Source organism: Urtica dioica, chromosome 12 (assembly GCF_054948205.1).
Source record: "Urtica dioica subsp. dioica isolate 48M chromosome 12, U.dioica_male_clone48M_v1_H2, whole genome shotgun sequence".
Classification (NCBI taxonomy): Eukaryota; Viridiplantae; Streptophyta; class Magnoliopsida; order Rosales; family Urticaceae; genus Urtica; species Urtica dioica.
In genome coordinates, this window is record NC_142767.1 from 17312094 (window position 1) to 17336891 (window position 24798).

General features: G+C 36.1%; 3 protein-coding genes across 4 annotated transcripts; 1 reads left to right on the forward strand and 2 right to left on the reverse strand.

The window, feature by feature from the left end:
* Nucleotides 1–7310: 7310 nt before the first annotated feature.
* LOC149379704 (dehydration-responsive element-binding protein 2C-like) lies at nt 7311–9174 on the reverse strand. Of its 2 annotated transcripts, none has more exons than XM_089603365.1 (2): nt 8886–9174; nt 7311–8265 (listed from the first exon to the last, which is right to left on the reverse strand). In XM_089603365.1, exons 1-2 carry the CDS (start codon nt 8906–8908, stop codon nt 7509–7511), a joined length of 780 nt encoding a protein of 259 aa, XP_089459491.1. In that variant the 5' UTR covers nt 8909–9174; the 3' UTR covers nt 7311–7508. The 2 variants fall into 2 exon arrangements, with proteins under 2 accessions (XP_089459491.1, XP_089459490.1); XM_089603364.1 differs by having other exon boundaries at nt 7311–8326.
* Nucleotides 9175–12579: 3405 nt separating this feature from the next.
* LOC149379705 (cation/H(+) antiporter 15-like) lies at nt 12580–17162 on the forward strand. Its single transcript, XM_089604053.1, has 5 exons — nt 12580–12868; nt 13467–13949; nt 14410–14925; nt 15521–16059; nt 16499–17162. Exons 1-5 carry the CDS (start codon nt 12632–12634, stop codon nt 17160–17162), a joined length of 2439 nt encoding a protein of 812 aa, XP_089460179.1. The 5' UTR covers nt 12580–12631.
* Nucleotides 17163–18498: 1336 nt separating this feature from the next.
* LAC5 (laccase 5) lies at nt 18499–21746 on the reverse strand. The gene is made up of 6 exons (XM_089603444.1): nt 21544–21746; nt 21306–21457; nt 20959–21203; nt 20438–20566; nt 19181–20134; nt 18499–18983 (listed from the first exon to the last, which is right to left on the reverse strand). The coding sequence occupies exons 1-6, from the start codon at nt 21640–21642 to the stop codon at nt 18853–18855; spliced, it is 1710 nt and encodes a 569-aa protein (XP_089459570.1). The 5' UTR covers nt 21643–21746; the 3' UTR covers nt 18499–18852.
* Between the last annotated feature and the right edge of the window lie 3052 nt (nt 21747–24798).

A 24798-nucleotide genomic window follows, 5' to 3' on the forward strand; every position in this document is an offset into this window, starting at 1 on the left:
GTACAATACAGAAAGACAGACAAGTAGAGATAAAGGATAAAATTATTATTTATTATTTATTTTATTTATTCAAATGAGAAATTATATAGCTTTGTTAGGATTTGATCTTTAAATTCGACCTAAAATCATAAAACAAAATAATCGTAAAGAACAAAATAGCACACGCAAATTTGTAGTGGTTCACTTTCAATGCGAAAACAACATTCATTTTGTCGATGCAGATTCTCACTAAAACCCAAATTCGAGACAAGATGTTTACAACTCTTTTGCACTCTCCAAAGATAATCGGCGAAAGATCGATCCGCGAATCATCGTCGAAATATCTTCAGCTCGACGACTGATTAAGCTCCACACACTATCAAGCTTTTCAGTTTTGAATGATTTTATAGTCAAGAATTGAAAAATATTTGTAAATTACGTTGTATCTCTTGATTTCCACCTTTTTATTTGGAACTCTTATGTTAACATTTATAACCTAGTTATCAATGAACAAATAGCTCAATCAAAATAATATGTATACTAGTATGCTCTCACGTCATTAGAGAAATAAACTTGAATCAAACTATATTTTTAATATTTAAATAATTAAATTACTTATAATTTTAATAGTAATCATCAAATTATTAATTTCTACCGTTTCTTTATATATGAAACTTATAACTTTCAGAAATTAAGTTGATCGAATTAAGTTATTTTCGTTATTGTTTTTTCAAAATATCTTGCGTTAATTCATGCGTAAAAAGCGGATACTTAATAAATAAATAAAAATCTATTTACCGTACATCATTCTTTCACTCTCTAGTTATACTCAATAACTCATATATATAGGGGTAGATAAGTCCATCCAAATCACACCAACTTGGCTTTCTATAATATTAAACAAACAACTTTTTATAAATATTCTTCTTTTCTAACACAAAGTTGTTGAGGTTTCACCGTTCATGATGTCCTTTTACAAACTTGAGCATAATTTTGTGGCTCCATGAACTCTCTCTCTTCTTTTTTGTGTCCCATAATTTCCACCAAACGTATCCCAAGTTGATCTATTTTAAAGATAGAACGTACCTCCGGGTCCGGGCACATTTCACGTGCTTTCTCTTAGAACAAAAACCAAAAAATATCAATGGATCAGATTGAGTCTCACTTTCAACTAGCTAGGCGAGCATGCGAGTCTATGTACAAACATTCATAATCATACATATGCATGCATGCTTATACATATATAAAGCGAACGATCTTTTCCCGGTTCTTTATATGCAACTAGATAATTGATATTTTTTTTTCCAACACATGTATCACATCCATTGTTCCTTTCTCTTCTCAGACATAAAGCTATGAAAAAAAAAAAAACAGAATAGTATATTCTATGATAATTAGCTCCATACGAAAGAGACATATATATATATGGTAATACGAAGAAAAAGATATTTTTTTTAGAAGTAGTATTATTGATTAAGATTATATGATAATTTAGTGCAAGCATAGATGATACTATTGGGCAAAATTATATAATATAGTACATGAGCATTAAGATGAAAGATGATAAATCTTCCACTTGTAAAATGACATGCATTTCTTCAGCTCATGAGACTAGAGTCCAAGACCTCTCAAACGAGGTATGTGTGAGATGACCACTAGACCAAACTAGCTATCACAAAAAAAATGACATTTAAAAATCACATTACATCATTTTAAATTACGCTGTCTAATTACTTAATAGAAAAAATAATTTTATATTTTTCATTTTATTACAATCAATTAATGCAGCCAAATTTTATATTGAATAAAAAGATGGAGAAATATAGTGAACAAGTTCTAGTTGAGAACCAAATAAAATGTAAAATCCAAGGCCTATTACTCGACGTGATTAATGTTATGTCAAATATTTTACATTTCCAAAATAAACCAGAAACCACAAGTGGCTAAGTGGTTCAGACTCTCTACTCTCAAGCTGAAGATAGCGGGATCGAAAATCTTGCCAAACGCAAAGATTTAATTTGCACTCGCCACGTCACCAGACCCTCATTCCTCGTGGTCGCCTGCCACATCACCGATTCCTCGCCAGATGGGCTTGGCTTCCGGCCCCGATCTTCTTTGAGCTTTCCAAGGTTTAGAAAAGTGGCTTCGGACCCACGTTTCGCGAGACACGTGACCAAATCCGTTCACGCCAAGTGTCCAAAAAAACGGATGTTGCATTTATACGTAGTATTTTGAAGTAGAGATATCTCAATTATGCTTTCAGCTAGCTGTATATTGTTAAATTGCCTCTAAATTTTACTAATATTAAAAATTAATATGTTAATCAATATTTTGATTGATCTTTTGGTGTAGTTTAATAAAAAAACGAAAATAAGAAAAAACATATATTCTGTAATTATTGAAAATTTACTCATTAATCAATATTTGTGTTGAATCTATGTCGTCAATTTACCAAAAATGAGCATAATAAAAGTATATATCTTCATTTTAGTTTATAATATTCTAAATCAGCTTGGGTCACAATTTATAATATACGTTGTTATATGATGTTATCTAATCTATTATACTATTTTTTTTTTTTGGTAAATTAACAAGTAAAAAAGTTACCAACATTTTTTTTTCTTCTGAAGAGTAATCAACATATTGATTAATAAGGAATCGATTTTCTACACTAATATAATATAGAAATTAATTTAATAGTATAGATATTTAATTATGTCTGACTTGAAAAAAAGTTACAAGGACAATATTTAACTAAAATTCGAGAGATAGAAATTCGTATATATGTTCTCTTGATGTCCTCAAAAGTCCATAGCTTCATCTTAATCTGATTTGGGCGTAGAGGAAAAAAAAAAGGTATATTGAACCATTTCACATTATACGTTCGTATTATAGCATTTGCACAAATCAATAATAATCACAGCGATCACATTCAGCCTAAAAAAATACAATAGAAATTATATAAAAAAAAAAAAAAAAAAACCCACAATGATCATAATGACCCTTTCGATATTGTTTGATGTTACATTATTGTAAGTTAATAATCTGAAGCCAAAATTTCAGGTATTACTTAATATCATAGACTTCATTTTTTAAATGTTTTACATACATGCATGTACTCATATGTGACATATATACGATTTATTCTATCATTAAATTTATCTGACTTAGTATTGATGTCCCCGAAGAACATTGTATGGTACACTGTATCTAGAGCCAGAAATCCAAATCAACTTGGGGGAAAAATAGAGCTCAGAGAAAGAAAGAAAAATTCATGGTTGAATAAATACTGTGTGCCTAAAGTATAATGATCATATGGGCATAATATATTCAGGAAAATTCATTACACGAAATGCCAATTAAAACTCAAGTCATGTGGGCTGTGGCTCAAAATTACTATGCTAAAGAGGATATTGATTTTTATGGCAACTTGACATGGCGTTTGGTTCGAAGAAGTTTCCACTGAAAAATATCAATTTCCTATTTCCAATTGGTGATTAATCCGTACTTAATACCAACTCTGATTACTTTAATGACTATTATAATGTTGATTATTTGGTCCAATATACACTTGTATATATCCTTAAAGTGTACTAACCCGCAACTAGTTTGAGATAATATTCTGGTTTTTAGCCACAAGCCATTGTTTCTGGAATGGTTGTAATAAACAATTAATGAATTCTTTCTTTGACAGTATTTAAAGATAGATATGTGTGAGTAGGTGCATTGTGTGCATCTATATCGAAATTCAAAGTAAAAAGTTCTACATCCACTGAATGAATATTCTCTTTAATGCAAATTGTAATTGTTATTTCTTTTTTAACAGTAGCTGGATGATAGATTCGTTAATTTTCTATGACTAGTTGAATTTGTTAATATATGTTGGGAAAAAATTCCGAGGAAATAAGCTCATCATTTTTTTTTTTAAAACAATCACATATTCGGCCCAAAATGTTAACGGAACTCGAAGTCGTAAGATGTGAAAATTACTTGAGCCGTTTCGCGTTGTTGTTGTTGTTTTTTTTTTTTTTTTTTTTTCAGGAAACACGTCGCTTCTTATTCTTATTTTGAGAATTTCTTGTTTTATTCTTAAATACGCAACTTTTGAAAGAAAAAAAAATTATTGTTTATGATTTTATTAAACTTACCTATATTTTTTTTATAGTTTCATTTCAATTTTTATTAGTTGTTTACAGTTTTATTAAAAATATCATCGAAGTCATCTGAGAATATAAAATAAAACGAGGTATTTATAGAATGTTTGAAAATTCGAAGTATTCAAAGAATCACCATCATCAAATGTGGTATCGGTTGAATTTTGTCCTCATAAGATTCCAACTGAATCCCAAGGGCCCATGAGCCAAGAATCCCATTCATGCCCAAATGACAGGGCTTAAAATACCACCCAAGAAGATAATAACAGCTCGGAAAGTGGTAATTGATTCTTGTAGTTGTTTTTTGTATTTTATAGCAAGAATAACATGTTTCAAAATTTTACTGCGAAAATAATGTTTTTAAGTTGTAAATAATCATATTTTTTTTCTTAAAGCTTAAAATTTGTTTTTTAAAAAAATTATTTAATGTTTTGGATTTTGTTTAACTTTATTTCTAGTATACAATATCGTTTATAAGGAAAAATAATTTTATACTATTTTGAAAAAATATTATTTTTTTGAAGGATTTAAAGTAGCCGAATTTGGAAAATGTTGTACCATAAAACCGCTATTTTCGTTTTTATCTTTGGGATATCCCAACTCACTCGACCTAAGTAGTCAACACCCCAGTGTGACATGCGTAAATATAAAAACATAACATATATAACACCTAAATATACAAAAATAAAACATTTTCTAGCATAGATGAATAACACCTCAATAGAAATATGGTTCAATACTATAATTGTGTATGAGACTTAAATTTACGGACTTCAATCAATTTTATGGCTCTTTCATAATACCATCTGAAGTTTATGAATGAATCATAACACACGAGGACCACTTACTGTAGAGAAAGACGTTCGAGTGCTTATACCGCCAAAATACTAACTATTGAGTAGAACTAAAAACCTAGAAGATGACTGATTCATTTTTGGGACAAAAACCACAAGAGTAGTGTTAAGAATACAACAAAGCCTACACATCCTAAATACATTTTGTTGTCAGTCGTTTTAAAAAATATTAAATTCCTTTGGCTTACGAGAAATTCCATGTCAAAGCCCAAATAAGGCCCACAAAGAAGCCCAATCCGAGCCCACGAAGGCTAAAAAGTCCACCGCATCTGTGCCCCTCTAAACTTATTTTCTTCTTCTTCTTACTCTCAGGTCTCCGCAACGAACGAAGAACGTTATTGAGCTAGATGAGAGAACTCATGACTTTTGAGTTTCTACAAACCCGGCTCGGACTTGGCCACTTGATCCGGCCTTGGGTCGAACTGCCCGAAGTCTTAAACATTGTCCGATTTTCAGCGACAACACATTTAATAATCTAAGCTAAAAAAAAACACCACAATAGAGCATAAATTCAAAGAAATTTAGAAAATAAATAATTTATAAAAACATCTCCATTTTAATAAACCAAAAACCAACTACTTCTGGAGAGCTTTTTCCCGAAAAATAGTGCAAATTTGGGACTGACGAAGTCACCGGTCAACATTGAGTTACCATCGTAGATGATGGACTTTACCTACGAGGGGCGTTCATATTTTGCGACCCGAGAGTCGCCAATACACACCACTGGGGCAGTGCCAATAATCCTTGATCATAAAAGGGCGTATCAGAGAGGGACTAAGCCACAATTGACAGTCAGAGATCACTCATGGAATCAGTGCGTTATATATTTGCAAAACTTTGTAGGATAGTCTAAAACATAGATCCCGTGATGATGAACATACCACAAGTTCACCTCGAGAGTAAACTTGAAAATTCGGTTAACTTCAGTTAACCATTAACCGAATTTTTTTCTCACGGTTAATTGTTAACCGAAATAGGAAAGTGGACAATTAATTGCAATTAATTGTTTTAACCGAAAAGTGGACAATTGCAGCGAAAATGTTAGCCACATCAGGACTTTTAACACTTTCTTTAAGCCACATGATGTGATTGTACAGACGTAACTGACCTCTTATTTTTCAATTCACCTAGGTTAATTGTTTTTTATTCGGTTAAAATTAACCGTACGATTAATTTTAACCGAAAATTCAATTAAAATTAACTGTACGGTTAATTTTAACCGAATAATTTCGATTAAAATTTAAATCAAAATTTTTTCTTTAACCGAATTTTTTTCTTTACCCGAGAGCACAACATCCACTAGTGACATCAATACGACTACTTTTTAGTTTTTACCACTATAAAACTAGTTATAAAATCTTGTGACGTGTGAAAAAAAAAAAGTAGTTCTATTTCGGTAAAAAGTAGTAATATTGATGTCTAATTTCATTTATTCTACAAATGTTATTGTTGCAAAATATCCATAGGCAAGTACAAATAGTAGAATTGTAAGAACAAGTCGTTACCGCGATGACTAAGTAAGTATTAACTGAAAAGTTTTTAAGCTAACTACGAACTGAGCACAAAAATTAAAGATGGAGATTAACTACGCACTAATAAATTATAACCAAACCACAAAAACGAGGGGTGAATGTACATGAAGAAGACAAGGGCTTTAATTCGACTTTCTTCTCATATGGATACAAACCATTATCGGATGAAACGTGAATATGACAACGATGAATATACTTATATACATAGAATGCATAATCAAGAAATCAAATTCGTTGTACTCATCAAACCACTAGTCCGGTACAAATTAGAAAATGACATTATATTTCTTTGATTATTTTTCCTTCTTCTTCCGTAGAATATAATTGCTAGACTCTCAATTAGATTAGTAGCAAATGTGACATGTATATGTACTTATTTGGTCCGTTGAACTTAGCAATACACGCACATAAATTATGGATGGAGCCTGTATTTATTTGGCTCGTAACCAGATTGATTTTTTTTTTTGGACATGGCGTTTGTTGAATTACAATAAGTAGCTACAAAGATGCGAATTTATAAATTCTTCATGAATGTCCTTGAATATATCTTAACTGGTTTCAAATCCGTTTTTTGCTCTTCAAAGATTAAAGATTCACTGGACCCAGCAAGAGCATAACTTGTGAAAAAAAAAAGCTCGAGCTTGAACAGGGAAAATATATATAATATAGCGTCTGTGAAACTCTTTATTTACGCACTGATCCTTTATTACAATATACAGAATCTACCACACCTATAGGCTACAAAGAATGAACTTCTTCTCGAAAGTAGAACACAGACAAAACTTCCTGTCTTTCAGAAAATCACTACTATCAGTATCATATAAGAGGTTCAGTGTGTGAACAAGCTAAATTCTCCTATTCTAAAAAACTGTATGAGAATCAGCTTTGTTCATATGTCAGTTCAAATGAAAAAAAAAGGGTATAGGATAAAAAAAACAACGAAACTAAACTCTCTAAAAGTATAAAATTGTTTTCTTTTCCTCGCCCTCTTAATAGAACCCATAATCAGATATGGAAATATCCACGTTTCCCTGATCGTCCATCCCGACCGCACTGTCATCCTCGGGCCTCCCGGGCTTCAAGAAATCGAACCCGTAATCCAAATCCGGATTCGGATTCGAAAAACCCAACGGAGCCTCGGAATCCAAACTCTTCCCCATTGGCCCCAGAAACTCGTCGACGTAGAACATCTCGTCCGTCGAGAAGTACGGCATCGGACTAAACTCCTCGTCATCGGCTTTGAACTTCTTGGGGCTCTTCTCTTCCTCGTCCTCCTCCTCCGCCTCTCGCTTCACCTTCACCATCGCTGACGTGGCAGTAGACTCGGAGCGAGAGCAAGAACCGGATTGAGTTTGAGTTTCGGGCCTCAAGGACTCGTAGTGGGTGACATTTGGGAGGTTGAGCCTGGCTCCGGCGCCGTACATGGCCCGCGCAGCCTCGTCGTAAGCTACGGCGGCCTCGAGCGCGGTGGGAAAAGTCCCGAGCCAGAGACGGTTTCCGCGGTTGGGCTCGCGGATCTCGGCCACCCATTTTCCCCAAGTCCTCTGTCTGACTCCCCTGTAATTGCAGCCCGAGTTCTGGGGCCCGCCTTTTCCCTTCATGCACCCTTTCTTCGACCCCTTCGCCGGGACCCGCCGCTTCTGATCGCCGTCCTCGGAAGATTCTAGATGCGTGTTGTATTCCTTCCACTTGGCGAGCTTCTCCGCCACCGAGTTTCTGTCTCTGCTCCGCCGCGGCTTTCTCTTCCTGGCGGGGTCCAAGGGAAGAGAGGACTGGTTAGAGACTTGGCGATCAAGTACAGCCATTTCTGTGCAATGTGTCATGTGTACAAGTTTAGGAATGGGTTATGTATATAAATAGTGTGTGTTTGTTTGTCTGTGTGAAGATTCTTCTAGAACAAGTAGTCCCTATTTGACCCTGGAGTTGCGGATTTTATATGATGTGCAAAAAGGATAATAAAAGGAAAGTCCAATTTTATGACCGTGAAATGAATGGAAGTTTTCTTGTCGTCCAAGACTTCACACGGAATATATAGACAAATATTGGTAATTAACCAGAATATAAATAGGTTGAACTTGGTCACCAAGAAATCGAAACTAAATGCTGCACTAAAAATAAATATTCATGCGATCGAGTCAATAAACAAAACAAGGTAATTCCTATTATTATTAGGAAAACATCATGAGTGAGTAAACCCTAAACCACTCACTGGTTCCAGAAATTTTTTAAAAATTCAGCAATTATGGACAATTCAACCAGGAAGAACAAAAGCAGAGAGAAGCGAAAAAAAAAACACCGAAATGGAATCAATAATTTCGGACAAATTTAAATAAAAAAAATTCAAGGCACAATTCGATTGAACTAACCTCTGTGTGGGCTTAGACGACATACAATAGCAAGAAATCCCCTTTGAGAAATTGACAATCCAATTATCCAAGCAAATTCCTAAATCGCGCAACCAAAATTAGGGCTTCTTTCTTCCTGAGCTTTCCTTTTTCTGCTACGGAGATGTGTGTAAGACTGTGAATATGTTCGTGTGTTTGTATCGCTGAGAGAAAACGCAAGGTTTCCTGTTTTTTTATTTTCTTTCTCTCTTGTTTCTGTTTCAGTGTAAGAGTCTTAAAGCTGATTGATGAAATCTAAAAATCACAAGGGAACAAGTTGAGAGGGATATTTATAAGCTTCTCTAGATATTTCCGATACTTACTTTATTATTATTATATATGTATTGTTTATTGTGGATATCGATGACGTGTCAACTTCCAATGATTCGTGGCGCTTTCTTGTTCGCGCGTTTTGGCACGTGTCGCTCGAAGATTCTCGAAAGCCTGAGATTTTGCTTTCTTAGTGTTGAAGCCTAATAAAATTATCCTTTTAAAAATATAGTTTAAATAAATTGATTTTCCAGTTTTGTCCCGGATGCTTCGGAGTAACTGCGATTTGGCCATTATTATTTATTAGTAAGGAATGACTGTACAGCTCATTCCTTGCTGTCTCTCGTTCGTCCATTGTTTGGATTTTCCCCACTTGTGTCCAAAATCCATCCACATCTACTACGCGGCTAGATATTATATAATTACCAAAAAATTGATGGCTATATTTTTATTTTATTTAAAAATAAAAGGGTCAAACAGCTATATAACCAAATAAAACTTAAGTTTTTGCAAAATAGTCATATTTTGTCAATTATAAGTACACTAGCCAAAGTAATATTAATCTAAGTTGAATTAAATTTAATCCCAACGAACTATAAAGTCAGAATGTAAGTTTTATGAAAACTGAATTAAAATTAATCGAGACAGGATTAAAAGTCGTAGTACTCTCAATTTACTATTTTACTATACCTAATGAAACTATGATTATTTTGCAAAAGTCATAGTTTGAATTGGTTATTTCATACTATTTTTCCAAAATAAAATTAGTCTAGATTTTTAAAAATTCTACTAGCTACACTGAAGCATATGGAGTTTCCTAAAAATAAAAATGAAAAAGGCTGAAGAATACATGACTTATTTTTTAATAGAGAATTATTTTTATAATGCCGCAGAAGTTTTATTTGTCTTTTTAGATTCACATATTGCCAAAGTATGGCACTGTTGATATTTTTCAAGAATAAAGTGCATAATAATCTGTAGCCAAGAAAACAGACGTACATACAAATATCAAAGTGCATGCACACAGTGTCAATCTCGCGGATAAGTCAAGAGTCAAGACTCGAAACAGCCCGTTCTGTATCCCGATTCCCGATTCTTAGTTTATAGGATTTCAGGCTTTAAGGTATAAGGAAGGTCATTTATGTAAATTGATTGCGTCGTTTTTTTAATAAGGCACATAGTATTGTTCTGGATAAATGGGATATTTCCCCATTATTATATAAGTTGTCTGGTTATTTCTATAAATAAATAGTCAAGTTGCTTTCCGTAGGTGGTCCAAAACCACGGAATTTACTGCGTCTCTTTTGGTCATTTATTATTGAATTATAAACTTTTATGAAATTAATTTTAAAACAGTGGACCAAATTTCAATTGAACTTGTCTTACTATATAATATACATAACACGAGCGGATATTTTTTTTTTTTATCGAACACAAGCGGATATTTTATTATAACGCGTTACCCATTTGACGCCACTAGCGCGAGATACATAAATCATAGGATAAGTATGACGGGTGAAGCATGTTGTAACTTATTATAATATTAATTATCACTTTTAACTCTTGTGTCGAAGAAGATGTAATTTTTGTTATTATATGATTGTACAAGCAATCCCGCGTTCCCCAATGGCCAATTCTTTTATATATATGTTTAAAAAATCTATTTTTTTTTATTCTTATCTAAAACCACATAATAATTTGGCATACCCTGAATGATATAATTATTTATCCTAAATTTAACCTCATTTTTTAGATGCAGAGTATAAGTTAAAAACTACGGAAGTAACATAAAATATTATATTAGACGTAATTTTAACAGTGACCCAATTCATGTTTTTTTGGGGTAACAACCAAAGTCTCACGTCGAAGAATAGACAATGATTGGCTTGTATATAAGTGTTCCACCAATTCCATTAGTATGAGATCTTTTGAAAAAGTTTCCAAAGACAAAAATCGTGCGGGCTTAGGTCAAAAGTGAACAATATCATACTAATATTGAGTTATGATGAGGTGACAGCCCAACGAGGTAGAAAAACGAGGGTCTTACAAATGGTATCAGAGCCAAATGTTAAGGAGCATTGAGAGATTGAGTTGTGTTTGCGATGTGGAAGGAGAAGCCTTCAATGTGATGACCTCGCGATGGGAGTGTCATGTGTCGAAAGTCTTCCTGACAATGATAAAGGTCAGGCGGCGTGTCCAGTTGGTAGCTGACGGCAGTACAAGATGATTTCGCTAGAGGTGAGGCTACGTGTATCCGATCTTTGGTTTGAGGGGACGATTGTTGTGGTAACAACCCAAGTCCCACATCGGAAAAATAGGCAAATATTATCTTAGATATAAGTGTTCCACTAACTCCATTAGTATGAGGCATTTTAAGAAGGTGTCCAAAAACAAAACCGTGCGGCCTTGGGTCCAAAGCGGACAATATCATACTAATGTATAGCTATGGTGAGGTGGCAACCCAACGAGGTGGAAGAACGAGGATCCTACATTTTTAGTCGTGAACTTTTGTATCTAAATTCAAATATAAAAATGAAAAGTCGATTCAAGAAGTTATTTGTTACGAGGCAAGTAAATTCGTCAGATTTTCAATAGCATGTTTTGATTTTTTTTTTCTCATTACTTAGAAAAAATGAGTCACCAATTCACAAAATTATTGTTATCGCCCGAACAATTATACATCCAACCCGTAATCGCAATGCCTCAATTACAAGACGCGACTACTCACGTCCTAAGATCCTTCATGTCATAATGAAGAGAGTATTTATGCAATTTAATATAATAAAATTTATCCATCCTCTTATTTTTTCTAATTGTACCAAACAATAAATGAATATATTTTAATCTTTCCATCTTTTATACCAATCAACTTTTTTAATACTTATAATCCATTACTTTCTTTTCCTTTCTATTCAATTCCACTAAATCCATACACCCATGTTTCCATTCTTCCTACCAAACGAGCCTTTAAGCCCATTTATTTTAAAAAATTATTATATGATTTAAATAAATACTATCTTATTTTTGGATCTTATAAATTACTTGTATCAGGAGACCCTTAATAAACTGAAGTCAATCGTTATCTGTGACCTCAACATTTCTTAAAGGTGTGGACCACAGAATTTCTTCTCTCTCTTTTTTTTTTCTTCTTCTCAAATCAGGCTTAGTCACGAGATATTTGTTTGGACACGCTTGTTTGTTTAAAAATAAAACACTAAACCGGATGTAAAGCACTTTCTACCAAAACTCTCTCAATCTCATAATCCTAAAGTCAAACTAAACTATCTACCGTACAGAGCCCGCCCACAATTAGAAAGCCGTTTGCCCTCACCTTAATGTACTCCTCATGTCACGCCATTTCTCTCTATTCCTTAAAAAAAAAAAAAAAAAAAAATCGTATGACTAATTTGTTGATTGTGATTTGCCAGATGAGACAAAGAGGCGGGGAATAATAAAGCATGTCTGACAAACATAACTCGTCGGCGTCGATGCTGGACGAATGGCACAGGGCGTCGATAGTGTGCGTGGTCGAGAACTTGAACGTCAATTTCCGAGGCATTTGGTACGGAGACAATCCTTTTGCCTTTATCTTCCCAACTGTCCTCGCCAAGATCATTATCGTCTCCATCATTTCTCGCCTCCTTCACTTCCTACTCAGGCCCATCAAACAGCCCCGATTCGTCTGCTATGTCCTGGTCAGCATTATACCGACCCTTATTTGGTAGTACCTCCGAATCAAAATAGCCCGTGTCATCATTTTTAACTACTCATTTTTTTCAACACAAAAGTTAAATTGATGACGTGATTTATTTTGATTGAAGGAATATTACGAGAAACGAAAAATATATAGATTCCCATGATAAAAGGGATTATGTCACTTGAAACGTTAACATTACTATTTAGATAACGTTTCAAATATGTTTCAAATATAACCACCGAATCTGATGTGACAAATTTGATTTATGTTAATTTCTCATATATTTTGGGTATTTGTATATCGTTAATTTATGTGCATGACTATTTTGTAAAATTAGCAGAACATTAATTATTTATTAAAATTTAAGTTTGTACGTGACTAATTATCTATTGTTTAAGCACTCGTGTTTGCACGACGCATCTAACATAAGTAGATTTTTGGCGGAGCCATGATTTATAGCCAGGAGACAATTTTATTACGAAAAAATATTCTAAATTTTATGATGCAAAATATTTTTGTTATTATTTTGCCGTGAACCTAAAAGCTTTCGAGCAACAACATCGCAAACCAAGGCCTGATTATGTTTTGGTACGCAGGGAGGCATAATACTAGGACCGTCGTTCTTGGGTCGAAACCCTAAAACGTGGGTCCACTTGTTCCCGCCGAGGGAAAATGAGCTCCTCCAAACCCTAGCCGTGATCGGGGGAATCTACTCGGTGTTCATCATCGGCGTCAAGATGGACAACTCGCTCCTGAACGTCCGGTCCGCCAAGAACTCGTGGCGGATCGGGTTCATGGGCTACATATGTGCCATCACCACCGCGACGGTCCTCCTCTTCACGATCCTCAATAAGTTCGAAGGCCTCTTACTCCTCGGACCGTTCATCCTCTACGTCCCTATGTCCCTCTCCTACACATTCTTCCCCGTCCTCGCTCACGCCTTGGAAGAGCTCGGCCTCCTCAACTCTGAGCTCGGCCAGCTCGCCATGTCCGCCGCGGTTCTCAACGATCTCATCTATTGGTTCTTCCTCGGCCTCTCCAACCCCCTTAGGCAGGAGAAGATGAGCCACGCCCTTCAGGTAAATATGCATGTCCCGCTAACAAAACCATAATTCCATTAATTGAAGATATATAATTAGATTTTAAAAAAAATTTGTTTAGCTGCCTTTAATGTAATTAATTTTCTTGAGCTTAACTTTAATTCTTAAATTACATTTTTATGACCTTAAATTTGATTAATTCAATTTAGCTAATTTTTTTTAATCAAAATTATAACTAACTAAGCTTCCTGAAACTTGTTTATTGTATTTTAACCAACACTTAGTTAGTTAGTAATTGAAAATTAACCAATAATATTATGTGGCAAGTGATGATAGACGCGGAAATTATGTTATTTAATGACGTGACAATTTGATTAATAATAAGAGTTAGTAACTTTTAATTATTATAATGTAATTTGAATAATGTTTACTTTCTAATTAATAATTTAAAAGGTAAAATAATTTATTTAAAACCGAAAAAATGCATCTTTACTTGCAGGCCGTGGCGGCCTTCATGGGCCTCGTAATCCTAATCTTCACGGCGGTGAAGCGCGCCTTGCATCGCATGGCCCGCCGGACACCGAAAGGCCGTCCCGTGGCGGAGGCCTACACGGTGGCCATCCTCTTGGGAGTCCTGGTGACGGCCTTCGTGTCGAGCGCGATCGGGGCCACGTTCATCCTGGGCCCGCTCCTGCTGGGCTTCGTGATCCCGGGGGGCCCGCCGCTGGGGTCCGCCATCGTGCAGAAGACGGAGGCCGTGGTGTCGGAGTTTCTGATGCCCCTCTTCTTCGTCCAAGTCGGCTACAGCGTGGACATTAGGTCCATCACCAACTGGCCCGTCTTCTTCAGGTTCCAGATCGTCATCTCCTTGGCCTACCTCGCCAAGTTCGTCGGGACTCTTCTCGCCTCGCTGGCTTGCAAGATCAGGTTCAAGACCGCCGTCATTCTCGGCCTCATCATGAACATCAAGGGCATCCTTGAGCTCATCCATTACCATCGATGGAAATCTTGGCGGGTACGTAATTATATATCATTTGTAAATGGCGCACTAAATTTAATTTATTTATTTACTTGGTATAAAAATCATAAATTGACCCCTCTTACATGTTTTTTTTTTTTTTAGTTTCAAATTTCTCTTTGTTTTAAATTTTGCTCGCCGTAATTTTTTTATTTTTGAAATTTGCAGCTCCTAAGTTTGATTTATTGCTCTAAAGTGTGTCTAGTTCGTAGAATTGGCGTGACCATTGCCCCTATAAATTTAATTCATTATTTAATTACTTTATACTATTTAAACATAGATCTCACTATAATACATTTTCAACTTTAAATTTCTGTAAGTTCTAGTTTTTTCTCCTCGTAATTATTCTGCCCCTGAGTTTGATTTCCGGATCTTAATTCACTGTGTATATAGTTCATAGAATTGGTGAGACAATCAGCCCTCTTATACACGGTTTTTATTCCAAATTTCTCTTATTTTTAAATCTCACTCCCCGCGGAATATATCTTTAACATTTACCACGAGTGAGGTAGATCTGAATTTTAGAGAAGATGGTAGTACGTAAGATTTATCCTTATATATCTGAGTTGGAATTCTGGGTGGGGCTGTGCAGTTCATAGACGACCAAACGTACACGCAGCTAATACTATCAACGGTGGGCGTGACGATGATGGTGACGCCGTTGATAAGCGTGATGAGCAGCCGGGAGGCGAGGCTGGACCCGTCGTCCCGCGGGGTGAGGGGCCTGCGCACGCTTCGGTCGGTGGGGCGGAACACGGAGTTCCGGGTGGCATGCTGCATCCACAGCGAGGAGAACGTGCACGGGATGATCACGCTGCTGGAGGCGTCGAACCCGAGCGCGGGCAGCCCCATCTGCGCCTACGTGGTGCAGACCTCGGAGCTCATAGGGCTGGCGGCGCCGCTCATGGTGCCCTACGACAAGAAGCGGCGGAGGATGAGGCTGGCCTTCTCCGCGGGGACGGAGCAGGTGGTGCGCGCTTTCGAGAACTACTCCAAGAACTCGCGCGGGCCCGTCACCATCATGCCCTTCATCATGGTGGCCTCCTACCGGACCATGCACGAGAGCCTCTGCCGGATCTCGCAGGACAAGTTCATCCCTCTCATCCTCCTCCCATTCCACAAGAACCTCATGTAATTATTATTGCCCTCCTTTTCTCTAATGTCTTTAAGGCTTTTGTTTGTTTGGTAGATTTATTATTATTATTATTATAATTATTTTTAGTAAAAAAAAAGTCCAAATATTTATTTTTACTATAAAAAGAAAAGCCCCGAATTTTAGGAAAAAATGCATTATAAATGAAACTATTATATAAAAGGTTTAATTATTTTATAATATATTTAGAAAATCCTATTTTTTTTTCGTTTTTGCCTAAGGCCAAATAATTTGTAATCTTACGTATTTTTTAGTTCAAAATTATTTTATTTTGAACCTTTTATAAAACCTAATTTTTTGATATTTTTAATCTTCATTATAACTTTTACCCAATTTTATAAAATTTTGGACATTCCCCCCTCTTTTAAATTTGGTCTCTTGTTTTCGAATTCATAATAAATTTGTATAACGCTTTAGGTATCTGGGGAGCGGAATCGCGACGTCGTTACGCCAGTTCAACATCAACGTGCAGGCGAACGCGCCATGCACGGTAGGAATCTTGGTGGATCGTGGCCTGTCGGTGTCCGGCGGGAACAAATCGGGGCAACTCTTCTCGCAACACGTGGCGGTGGTATTCGTGGGCGGGCCGGACGACAGGGAGGCGCTAGCGTACGCGACCCGGATGTGCGACAACCAGACGGAGGTGAGGGTGACGGTGGTGAGGCTCCTCCTCCTGGCGGGGCTGGAGAATGGCCGGGCGGAGCAGGTGGAGGCGGCGCTGGACGAGTCGGCGGCGGAGGAGTTCAGGCTGAGGACTGGAGGGGGCACGTGGCGGGACGTGGAGGTCGGGGACGCGGCGGGGGCCATGAACGCGGTGAGGGAGCTGGAGGGGCGGTTCGACCTCGTGATGGTGGGGAGGAGGCGGTGCGGGTGGGCGGAGGAGGAGACCATGCTGGAGTTCGTCGAGAGCGAGGAGCTTGGTGTTATCGGGGACATGCTGGCGTCCCCCGATTTCCGCGGGGGGACGGTGTCTGTGCTGGTTGTGCAGCACCATGTTAGGGAGCCCGGGGGCAGCACCTCTAATAAGATGCCCCGCTCCGTCTCCAACAACTCCGCCGCTTCTGCCACTATCCCTCACTAGTAATGATGAACTCACTCTCTTTAGTTCAAATGAATATATAGTGTAGAAATAAAGAGAAAATAGTCGGAAATGAGAGAGAGTGTTCCGAGACTTTGAATGTTATTTCTTATTATTGATATGAAATTGTATAACCTATTTATACCAATACATTAGAATAGACTAGATACATGAGAGTGTAATAAATAAGTGTAATAATTACGTATAGGAAATAGAGAATAATAAATATTACACAAAAAACAAGACATAGAAAATATAATGACAAATAAATACAATATTTTCCCAAGTGAGATGATTTCCAAGAAGTGAGGGTTCCCGAGACACGCCTGTCAGGAGGAAAGGCGAAGTGACGGCATGACGAGGTGAAACTTAGGTGAGGTGGCTTAGGCGAGGTAGCAGACTAGCGAGATGACGAAGTGAAAAGGGAGAGGGAACTGCCGAGCTAGATTTCAGCATATAGTGAATATGAAAGTATAAGCACCGGTTTCTCTCTTTCGCCAGAATATGACATTTTTTGGGCTTTTCTAGACTGAAATAATGAGGAAGTTGTACGTGATAGTTTGTTTTTTTTTGTTTTTTTGTTTTTTTTACATTAATTAATTGTGAAAATAGCGTGACGAAAATAGATTTTCAGATTAAAAATATTTTACTATTATTTTAAAAATATTACACTTAAAACAGTAATTTTCTTATGAATAATTAGTATTGTATTCGTTGAGAATAGTCCCGGGGTGACGGAAGTGGAACTAAATGGAAGTTCTAGTTCTGCTCGGTAGTACACTTCCATGGAACTGAAGTTTCATGGTGACCGGAATCAGAAGTTCCGGTTCCGTGTGTGCAGAAATGACCAATAAAATTCGAAAGGAATTCCTTTCAATATTGTTCTTATCAATTGTTCTTTTTTTTTTTTTATTTAAGTATATCTTTTTCGTTGATGTTTCAACGACTAAATTAATCTCCAATCGGAAGTGGATATTTCACGATCAGAGCGAAAATTTTCAATTTCGTTAGACGTAGAATTCCGATCTTCAACGCTAATTTTTTTTAATTCCGTTAAAGACTAAAAATAATGGCAATTGGTCGGAATTTCGTTCCTTCTAATTGCCCGGAGTATTTGAGAGAAACTGCATGCGATATGATATAAGGGACGTACAGAAATATAATTCTAGTAATAACATTGAAATATAATGACTTCTATTAACTTTTTGTGTTGGATTTTGCTCTAAAGAGAAACTTGTGTGTGGGTGGCTGGTTTATGGTTCGAATTTGGTTGTTTTTTCAAATAATTGTGTTTACTGATAATTAGCTGCACCCGAATTGACCACATTTCTTTTTCCCGGTTAAAAAACATTGTACGTAAATCTGCTTTTTCATTGTTCTTTACCAAATAATAATACAATATTCTAATCAACATACAAAGCAACCAAATATAACTAGGGCAGCTAATGAAATATCAAATTATACTCTACTAACCCGCTTCTCTTTCTGTAGCCAAAACCTTAATCACCAAAACACAAACATTTAAAAAAAAAAAAAAATAGATCCCCAAATGCAGGGACAGAAAACAATGTAAAAACCACATGACTAAAAAAAGGAAAAAAATTCTTAATAATAATAGCCTCAATAAATTTATTCCGATCCCGAACTCAAGTATGATCATATGATCGGTCGGAGGAGATAGTGATAAATTTGGCTAGCACGTGGGATAATCCAACGGAGGCGGCTCTATGCTCTGCAGGTTTCCGACTCCATTGTCCACCAAGAACACCATAGCCAAACCCCATGTTATGTGAACGTCCAAGTGACAATGCATCAACCAAGCACCTATACATATACATACGTTATATATTATATATATGAGAGAATATTGTGACATACACACATTAAAATAAACGAAATAATATATTTGAATTTGGATATTTTCTCTCTCTCTTTTTTGTCTTAAAAAGGTTATGAATAACTCTAAATATTATTACAGGTCATTAATATTTTTAATTATATGTTTTTGACTATTATATTACCTGGATTGTCGGCGACGAATCTGATGACGGCCCAGCCGTTGGACGGCACGGCGACAGTGTTCCTCATGGGCGGGTCAAAAAGGTTGAACTTCTTAGGGTCGTTATTCGGGTCAAAGTTCCCGAACCCCTCGGCAATAATGAAGAAGTCGTAGCCGTGGAGGTGAATCGGGTGATTCTCCGGCGTGACAATGCTCGTATCCTGAATGACAATCTGAACCCGCGAGCCGTACTTAAGCGGGTAGCCCCGAGTCCCGGGAACAGGCTGCCACAGCGACCGGCTAACATTCCCGGTGTAGTCAAACGTCACCGGAGGATTAGCCGGGAAATCGGCCGTGAAAACGCCGGGGATGCTCTGCCGAAACGCCTGGAGAATCGAGACGGAGGAAGGAAGGACAAAGGATTGGTTGTTCATGCTCGAGGTGAAGCGAGTCCCGTTCGGGCCCTGGCAGTTCCGGGCCCGCGCGTTCCTGGGGCATCGGTTGAGGCCTAACCCGACGGTGAAGAAGAGGCTCTCGTCGACCTCGGAGGGGACGTCGGCTTTCCTCGGGAATCGGAATTTTCGGGAGAAAGCGGTGACGGTGGGGGTGTCGTTGAAGGCGGGGAGGGGGGCGGTGGCGGGGCGGGGGGCGTTGGGAGCGCAGCACGGGGCGGAGGAGTAGCGGAGGATCGCGGTGGTTGTGGTGTTGTCGAACGGGGCGTTTTGGGCGGTGGCGTAGGCGGCGGCGGCCATGTAGTACCGGTTGGGGGGTTGGTCGCCGGAGATGAGGACGTCGGTGGTCTGGCCGGGGCCTAGCATTAGGACCGAGGTCGAGAAGGGTTTCAAGTACGAAGCGTCGGCTCCGACCACCGTCATTTTGTGGTTCGCCACCGAGAAGAACAGCGGTTGGTTCAGTCCCGAGTTGATTACTCGAAGGAGGTTCGTCTCCCCGGAGTCGATCGGGACGATCACGGTGTCTAAAACACAGTCATTTTTTAGAAAGTGTAAAAAAAACGAGAGATATTTGATCACAACTTTTTGAGTGGTAAACATCTAGCCTTCATTTTTATTTGTTGTCCTCAATATTAATATTTTCATCATTCAAAAAGTTGGGCAAAAAACTATAATATCATACATTAATATTCATGGACCATTTTTTTTTTGGCATTAAATAGTATCAACTCATGGATATTTTTTTATTACACGAAACAAATAACTTATTAATATTCATTAATTTTTTTTTATCACCAAACTAATCGAAAAAAAAAATAATTAAATACCTTTGGAGGAACATTTGTAAAGGTCACCGGGTTGACCGTTGATAGTATAGGCATCAGATATATTTGGTGCAGCTCCGGTTCTAGCTGCTTGTCTCACCACATCAATTGGATTCGCATCCCACCATTCTCCTACATTCATATATGATGACCGTATATTATAAATGCAACAGTGATATGAATATATATATATATATATATATAGATATATATATATATATATAGATAGGGGACGAAGTCAGGAATTCGGAGGGCTAATATACGAAAAAAAATTGAAAGAGGGCTAATCTGTAAATATTTGAGGTAAATTTTAAAAAAAAAAAATTAAAACTGTAAAAAAAAAGTGTAATTTTTTTAAGGGGGGCTATTGCAGTCCCTGAACACTATATGTGGCTTCGTACCTGTATAATATATATATATATATATATATATATATGTATATATATATATATGTATATATATATATATGTATATATATATATGTATATATATATATATGTATATTATGTACTTATTATTTATACCTAGAAGAATTGGTGTTTGGCGGTGGGGCTTAGGGAAAGGATAGGACTCTCCAATCCTGGGTTGAATGATGAGAGCACCGTAGACGGTTGCTCTGAGCCACGAGCTGTGAGCGTGCCACCACAAAGTCCCTTCTTGATTCTCGATCGTGAACCGATAAGTGTAGCTTTTGCCGGGCCTTATCGGGCATTGCGTCACGAATTCCGGTCCGTCGGCCCAAGCCGTCCTCATCTGTCGTATCCCATGCCTATATATATAGAGAGAGAAACCAAACAAAACAACATTTTCACTGCATGTCCCATGCAAACCCGAAAACCCTAATATGTATTTACGTGTTTTGAATAATTACCAATGAATGGTGATATTGTATCTAGCTCTGTTTGTGACTTTGACGACCAAGGTGTCGCCGTTGTTGACTTCCAAGGTTGGGCCAGGGAATTGGCCGTTGACCGTTATGCTGTTGTGTGTTTTGCACAGCCTCTTCACTGGCGTCGCTTGAATCTATTCCATGCAAAGTGTAGATTAGATTTAATTATTTATACTATATATGTGCATGCATATGTGACATAGATATGTATTTAACTTACAACAAAGTCATGGTAGTGAGTTCTGACACTGGTGGATAATGCCGGACTGAAGAAAAAAATACAAAGGGATAAAGTTGCCAAAGCGGTCTTGACGATCATGGTGCTTGATTTTGTTGTTTCCGATATATAATTGGTTACTTGATAGTTTGTGAAAACTGATCAATGAGAGTGGATGTGAGAAGAGACAATGGATATGCTCATTTTATAGTGGAGATTCGTAGAGAAAAAGTTGTTTAAGGTTGGCAAGATTAGGTTATTTTGATATATTCAGCAAGACAAAAATATTTGAAAATTTTAAGGTCAGATTATTAATTCATAGTTAAGAGAGAAAGAAAGAAAGAAAAAAAAGCTAAAACTTAGTTCAACCCTTTGGAAGTTGTTGCACCCACTGGCCGATTAGAAAGCAAATAACTTTTTCAACATTTTGCTTGCATATGAAGCCTTCCTTTCATGGGTTGAAATTTTCATGCGAGTGTCATTATTATCGATATGATGCTTAAGCAAATTAAACATTTTAGTTTTCTAAATGTACAGTATATCGAATATATAATACTCTTTATATGTATATTTGAATAAAGAAACTTTGTTCACAACTGTATACGCATTCTTGATCATGATGGCCTACTTTGGTGCTAAATACCACAACTTAACGTTTAAAAAAGGCTAAAGACGATATACCATTTTTATACTGCATGACAAACCGCGTTGGTCCAAAAAGGCCAGGCCAAAAGTGCTTATATATTATTATTATTATTATTTTATTATTATATATTTACTACGTATGTATATACGTTATAGTCAACCGTATACATATTATTCTTTATTAACCACCCATGTATATAACTTAATGCTTTCAATAACTATGCTTTATTCGTAAGTTCTTAACATCGAAAATCACCTTGTATGAGAAGTCTTGTACATCCGTGTTTGTCATGCACTCAAAATCTTAACACACCGTTTGACTAACTTCAATTTATAATATAAAAAACAAATTTCCAGTTTGTCTATTTACGTCAAAAGGTTTTTTTTTAATTAAAAATATAGTTTACGGCATAAAAGTTCTCGCATTAGTTAGGAATTAATTAAGTATCCCTTCAAATGGTGAAAATGAACGTTCGTGGTGAATGTCGCGCATGATGAAGCTATATATGTCGATAAATTAACCAAGAAAATGGCCGAAATGATTAATACATTTGTCTGAATAACATCCTAAGAGAACAAAAAGAACTAGTATTTTTTTATCAATGACAATTTTAATATTGCAAAACATTCTAATATTTCAAACTACATATTATATTATATATATATATATATATATATAAGTTTTTTAAACCAGAGAAATATGATTTTATCACGACAATTATATATGCCTAGCATATTTTTAAACATTGTTATATTGTAGTGTTAGTCTAACACCCTCCAAGTAAGAGGACTGTGTATATCTCACATGTTCATGGTGGTTACACAAAAACTAGAGCCATAATTATTACAAAGTGGTTAAGACGTGGACTATTTTAAAATAGATCGAACAATGTCACATTTGAAAGAGAAATATGAGAATCTTGCCATTTAACCAATGGGAGATTTGGTAGGGTCTAACAACATTCAGTTATGGAACGATATTTATATGATATAATTAAGTAATCGTGTAAAAATTAGGTGGTCAGTCACCGAACAATATACTTCCATTCCATTCACCTAATTATAATTGAAATCTATGTAAATCTACGTCTTTTCTGCTAGAAAAGAAAGAAAGAAAAAATAAAAAAAAATAAAAAACTTTACGAACCTGTTATTTGTGCTATATATATTCTTATAACTCTACCAAATATTATGGGAATTTAAGACAAAGTGAAAGCAGACTTAGTATATTTACTCCTAGGGGAAAAATGTTAAAAATTGCACGTCCTAATATTTTGTTAACTAATCGCGAGAATAGCGTTAGATTTATTATTGCAAAAATAGTATTTTTTTCAATTTATAAATATATTTATTTTTCTTGATGTTTACTTATATTTTTTAAAACAAATTGTCTAGTGTTTTAGGCTGTACTTAACTTTGTTTAAATTATACATAGGTATTTATAAGGAAAATTATTATTTACGGTTTGAAAAATAAAATACTATTGAATTCAAAACTCTCGTTATTTTATAAATATTACACTTTTTAAACACTATTCTTCGTAATTTCTAAATAAAAACACACACACATATCATTTATATATATTATACGTCAAGTTTATCAGTTAAATATTCGTATAGTATAATTATTCTTAGAAAACTTTGATTATATATTCACTACATGTAAATTTGTTTGGGATTGATGGTCGAGAAATTAATAACTTTGTATAATATCCTATGATGTGCATGCATAATATGGAAGTGTGGAATGCTTTGTCATGAATATAAACCAATAAATGGTAAATTAAAAGGAGATCAGTGCTTGAAAGAATTACCATATTTGTCCAAGCTAATATAGGGTTGAATAGATTCTAAATTTGAAAATTATTATCCCAATGAACTCCAAAGAGAAATAAATATCCCGTTGGAACTCGTACATTTTCTAAACGGAATAATTGTATATTCGGCAATACTAATCCCCCATTATTTAAGTTCTATATATAGGTTTACATGGATGAACACAGCTAACGTATTGATGACCCATTTTAAGTAACATGTTGTTTACCTCTCTTATAACGTACGTAAATCGCTACTAACTAATGAGAACCTAAAGAGCTCAATGCTTTTTAGCCTTAGATTGCATAATGATAATGGATTAAAATTTTTATTTTCCATACCACTTTTTGAAATGGTTATTAAAACCAAACGAAAAAACCATTCATTTAATGATAACATTTTGTCTCTCGTCTTCTTCATAATCATTCATGTGTGTCTGACACGTTTTATGGTATATTCTTCAACTATGTTACAAAGCCAATCTGCGTAGAGAACTCGCAGATTAACATTCCGTTAGACTCTTTGAATCGAAGCATGTCAGAGAGAGAGAGATAAGATAGGTGAACAAGAATTAATAAAGGACGGCATACAAATTAAGTCGCTAGAGTTTGTTATGGCTTGCTTTTATTTTTGTCTGTTTGTTTCGGAGGAAACGTGCGAGAATAGAAGAAAGTATTTAGTGAGGTCGTTATAAGTAATGCGATTGAAAAAAAGAATGAAAAAAAGACACGTAAATCAGTGGCGATCAAATGCAAAGACTTTGAGTTCTATAGTCAAACGTCTCTCTGCTTGCTTTGTG

Excerpts from the sequence above, each read along its gene's own strand:
- LAC5 (XM_089603444.1), bottom strand. The coding sequence starts at position 21,642 with ATGATCGTCAAGACCGCTTTGGCAACTTTATCCCTTTGTATTTTTTTC. Across the intron at positions 21,458-21,543 it reads CTCACTACCATGACTTTGTT|ATTCAAGCGACGCCAGTGAA; the intron begins GTAAGTTAAATA and ends TGCATGGAATAG. Across the intron at positions 18,984-19,180 it reads ATTCGTCGCCGACAATCCAG|GTGCTTGGTTGATGCATTGT; the intron begins GTAATATAATAG and ends GTATATGTATAG.
- LOC149379705 (XM_089604053.1), top strand. The coding sequence starts at position 12,632 with ATGTCTGACAAACATAACTCGTCGGCGTCGATGCTGGACGAATGGCAC. Across the intron at positions 12,869-13,466 it reads GATTCGTCTGCTATGTCCTG|GGAGGCATAATACTAGGACC; the intron begins GTCAGCATTATA and ends TTTGGTACGCAG. Across the intron at positions 16,060-16,498 it reads CCATTCCACAAGAACCTCAT|GTATCTGGGGAGCGGAATCG; the intron begins GTAATTATTATT and ends ATAACGCTTTAG.
- LOC149379704 (XM_089603364.1), bottom strand. The coding sequence starts at position 8,324 with ATGGCTGTACTTGATCGCCAAGTCTCTAACCAGTCCTCTCTTCCCTTG.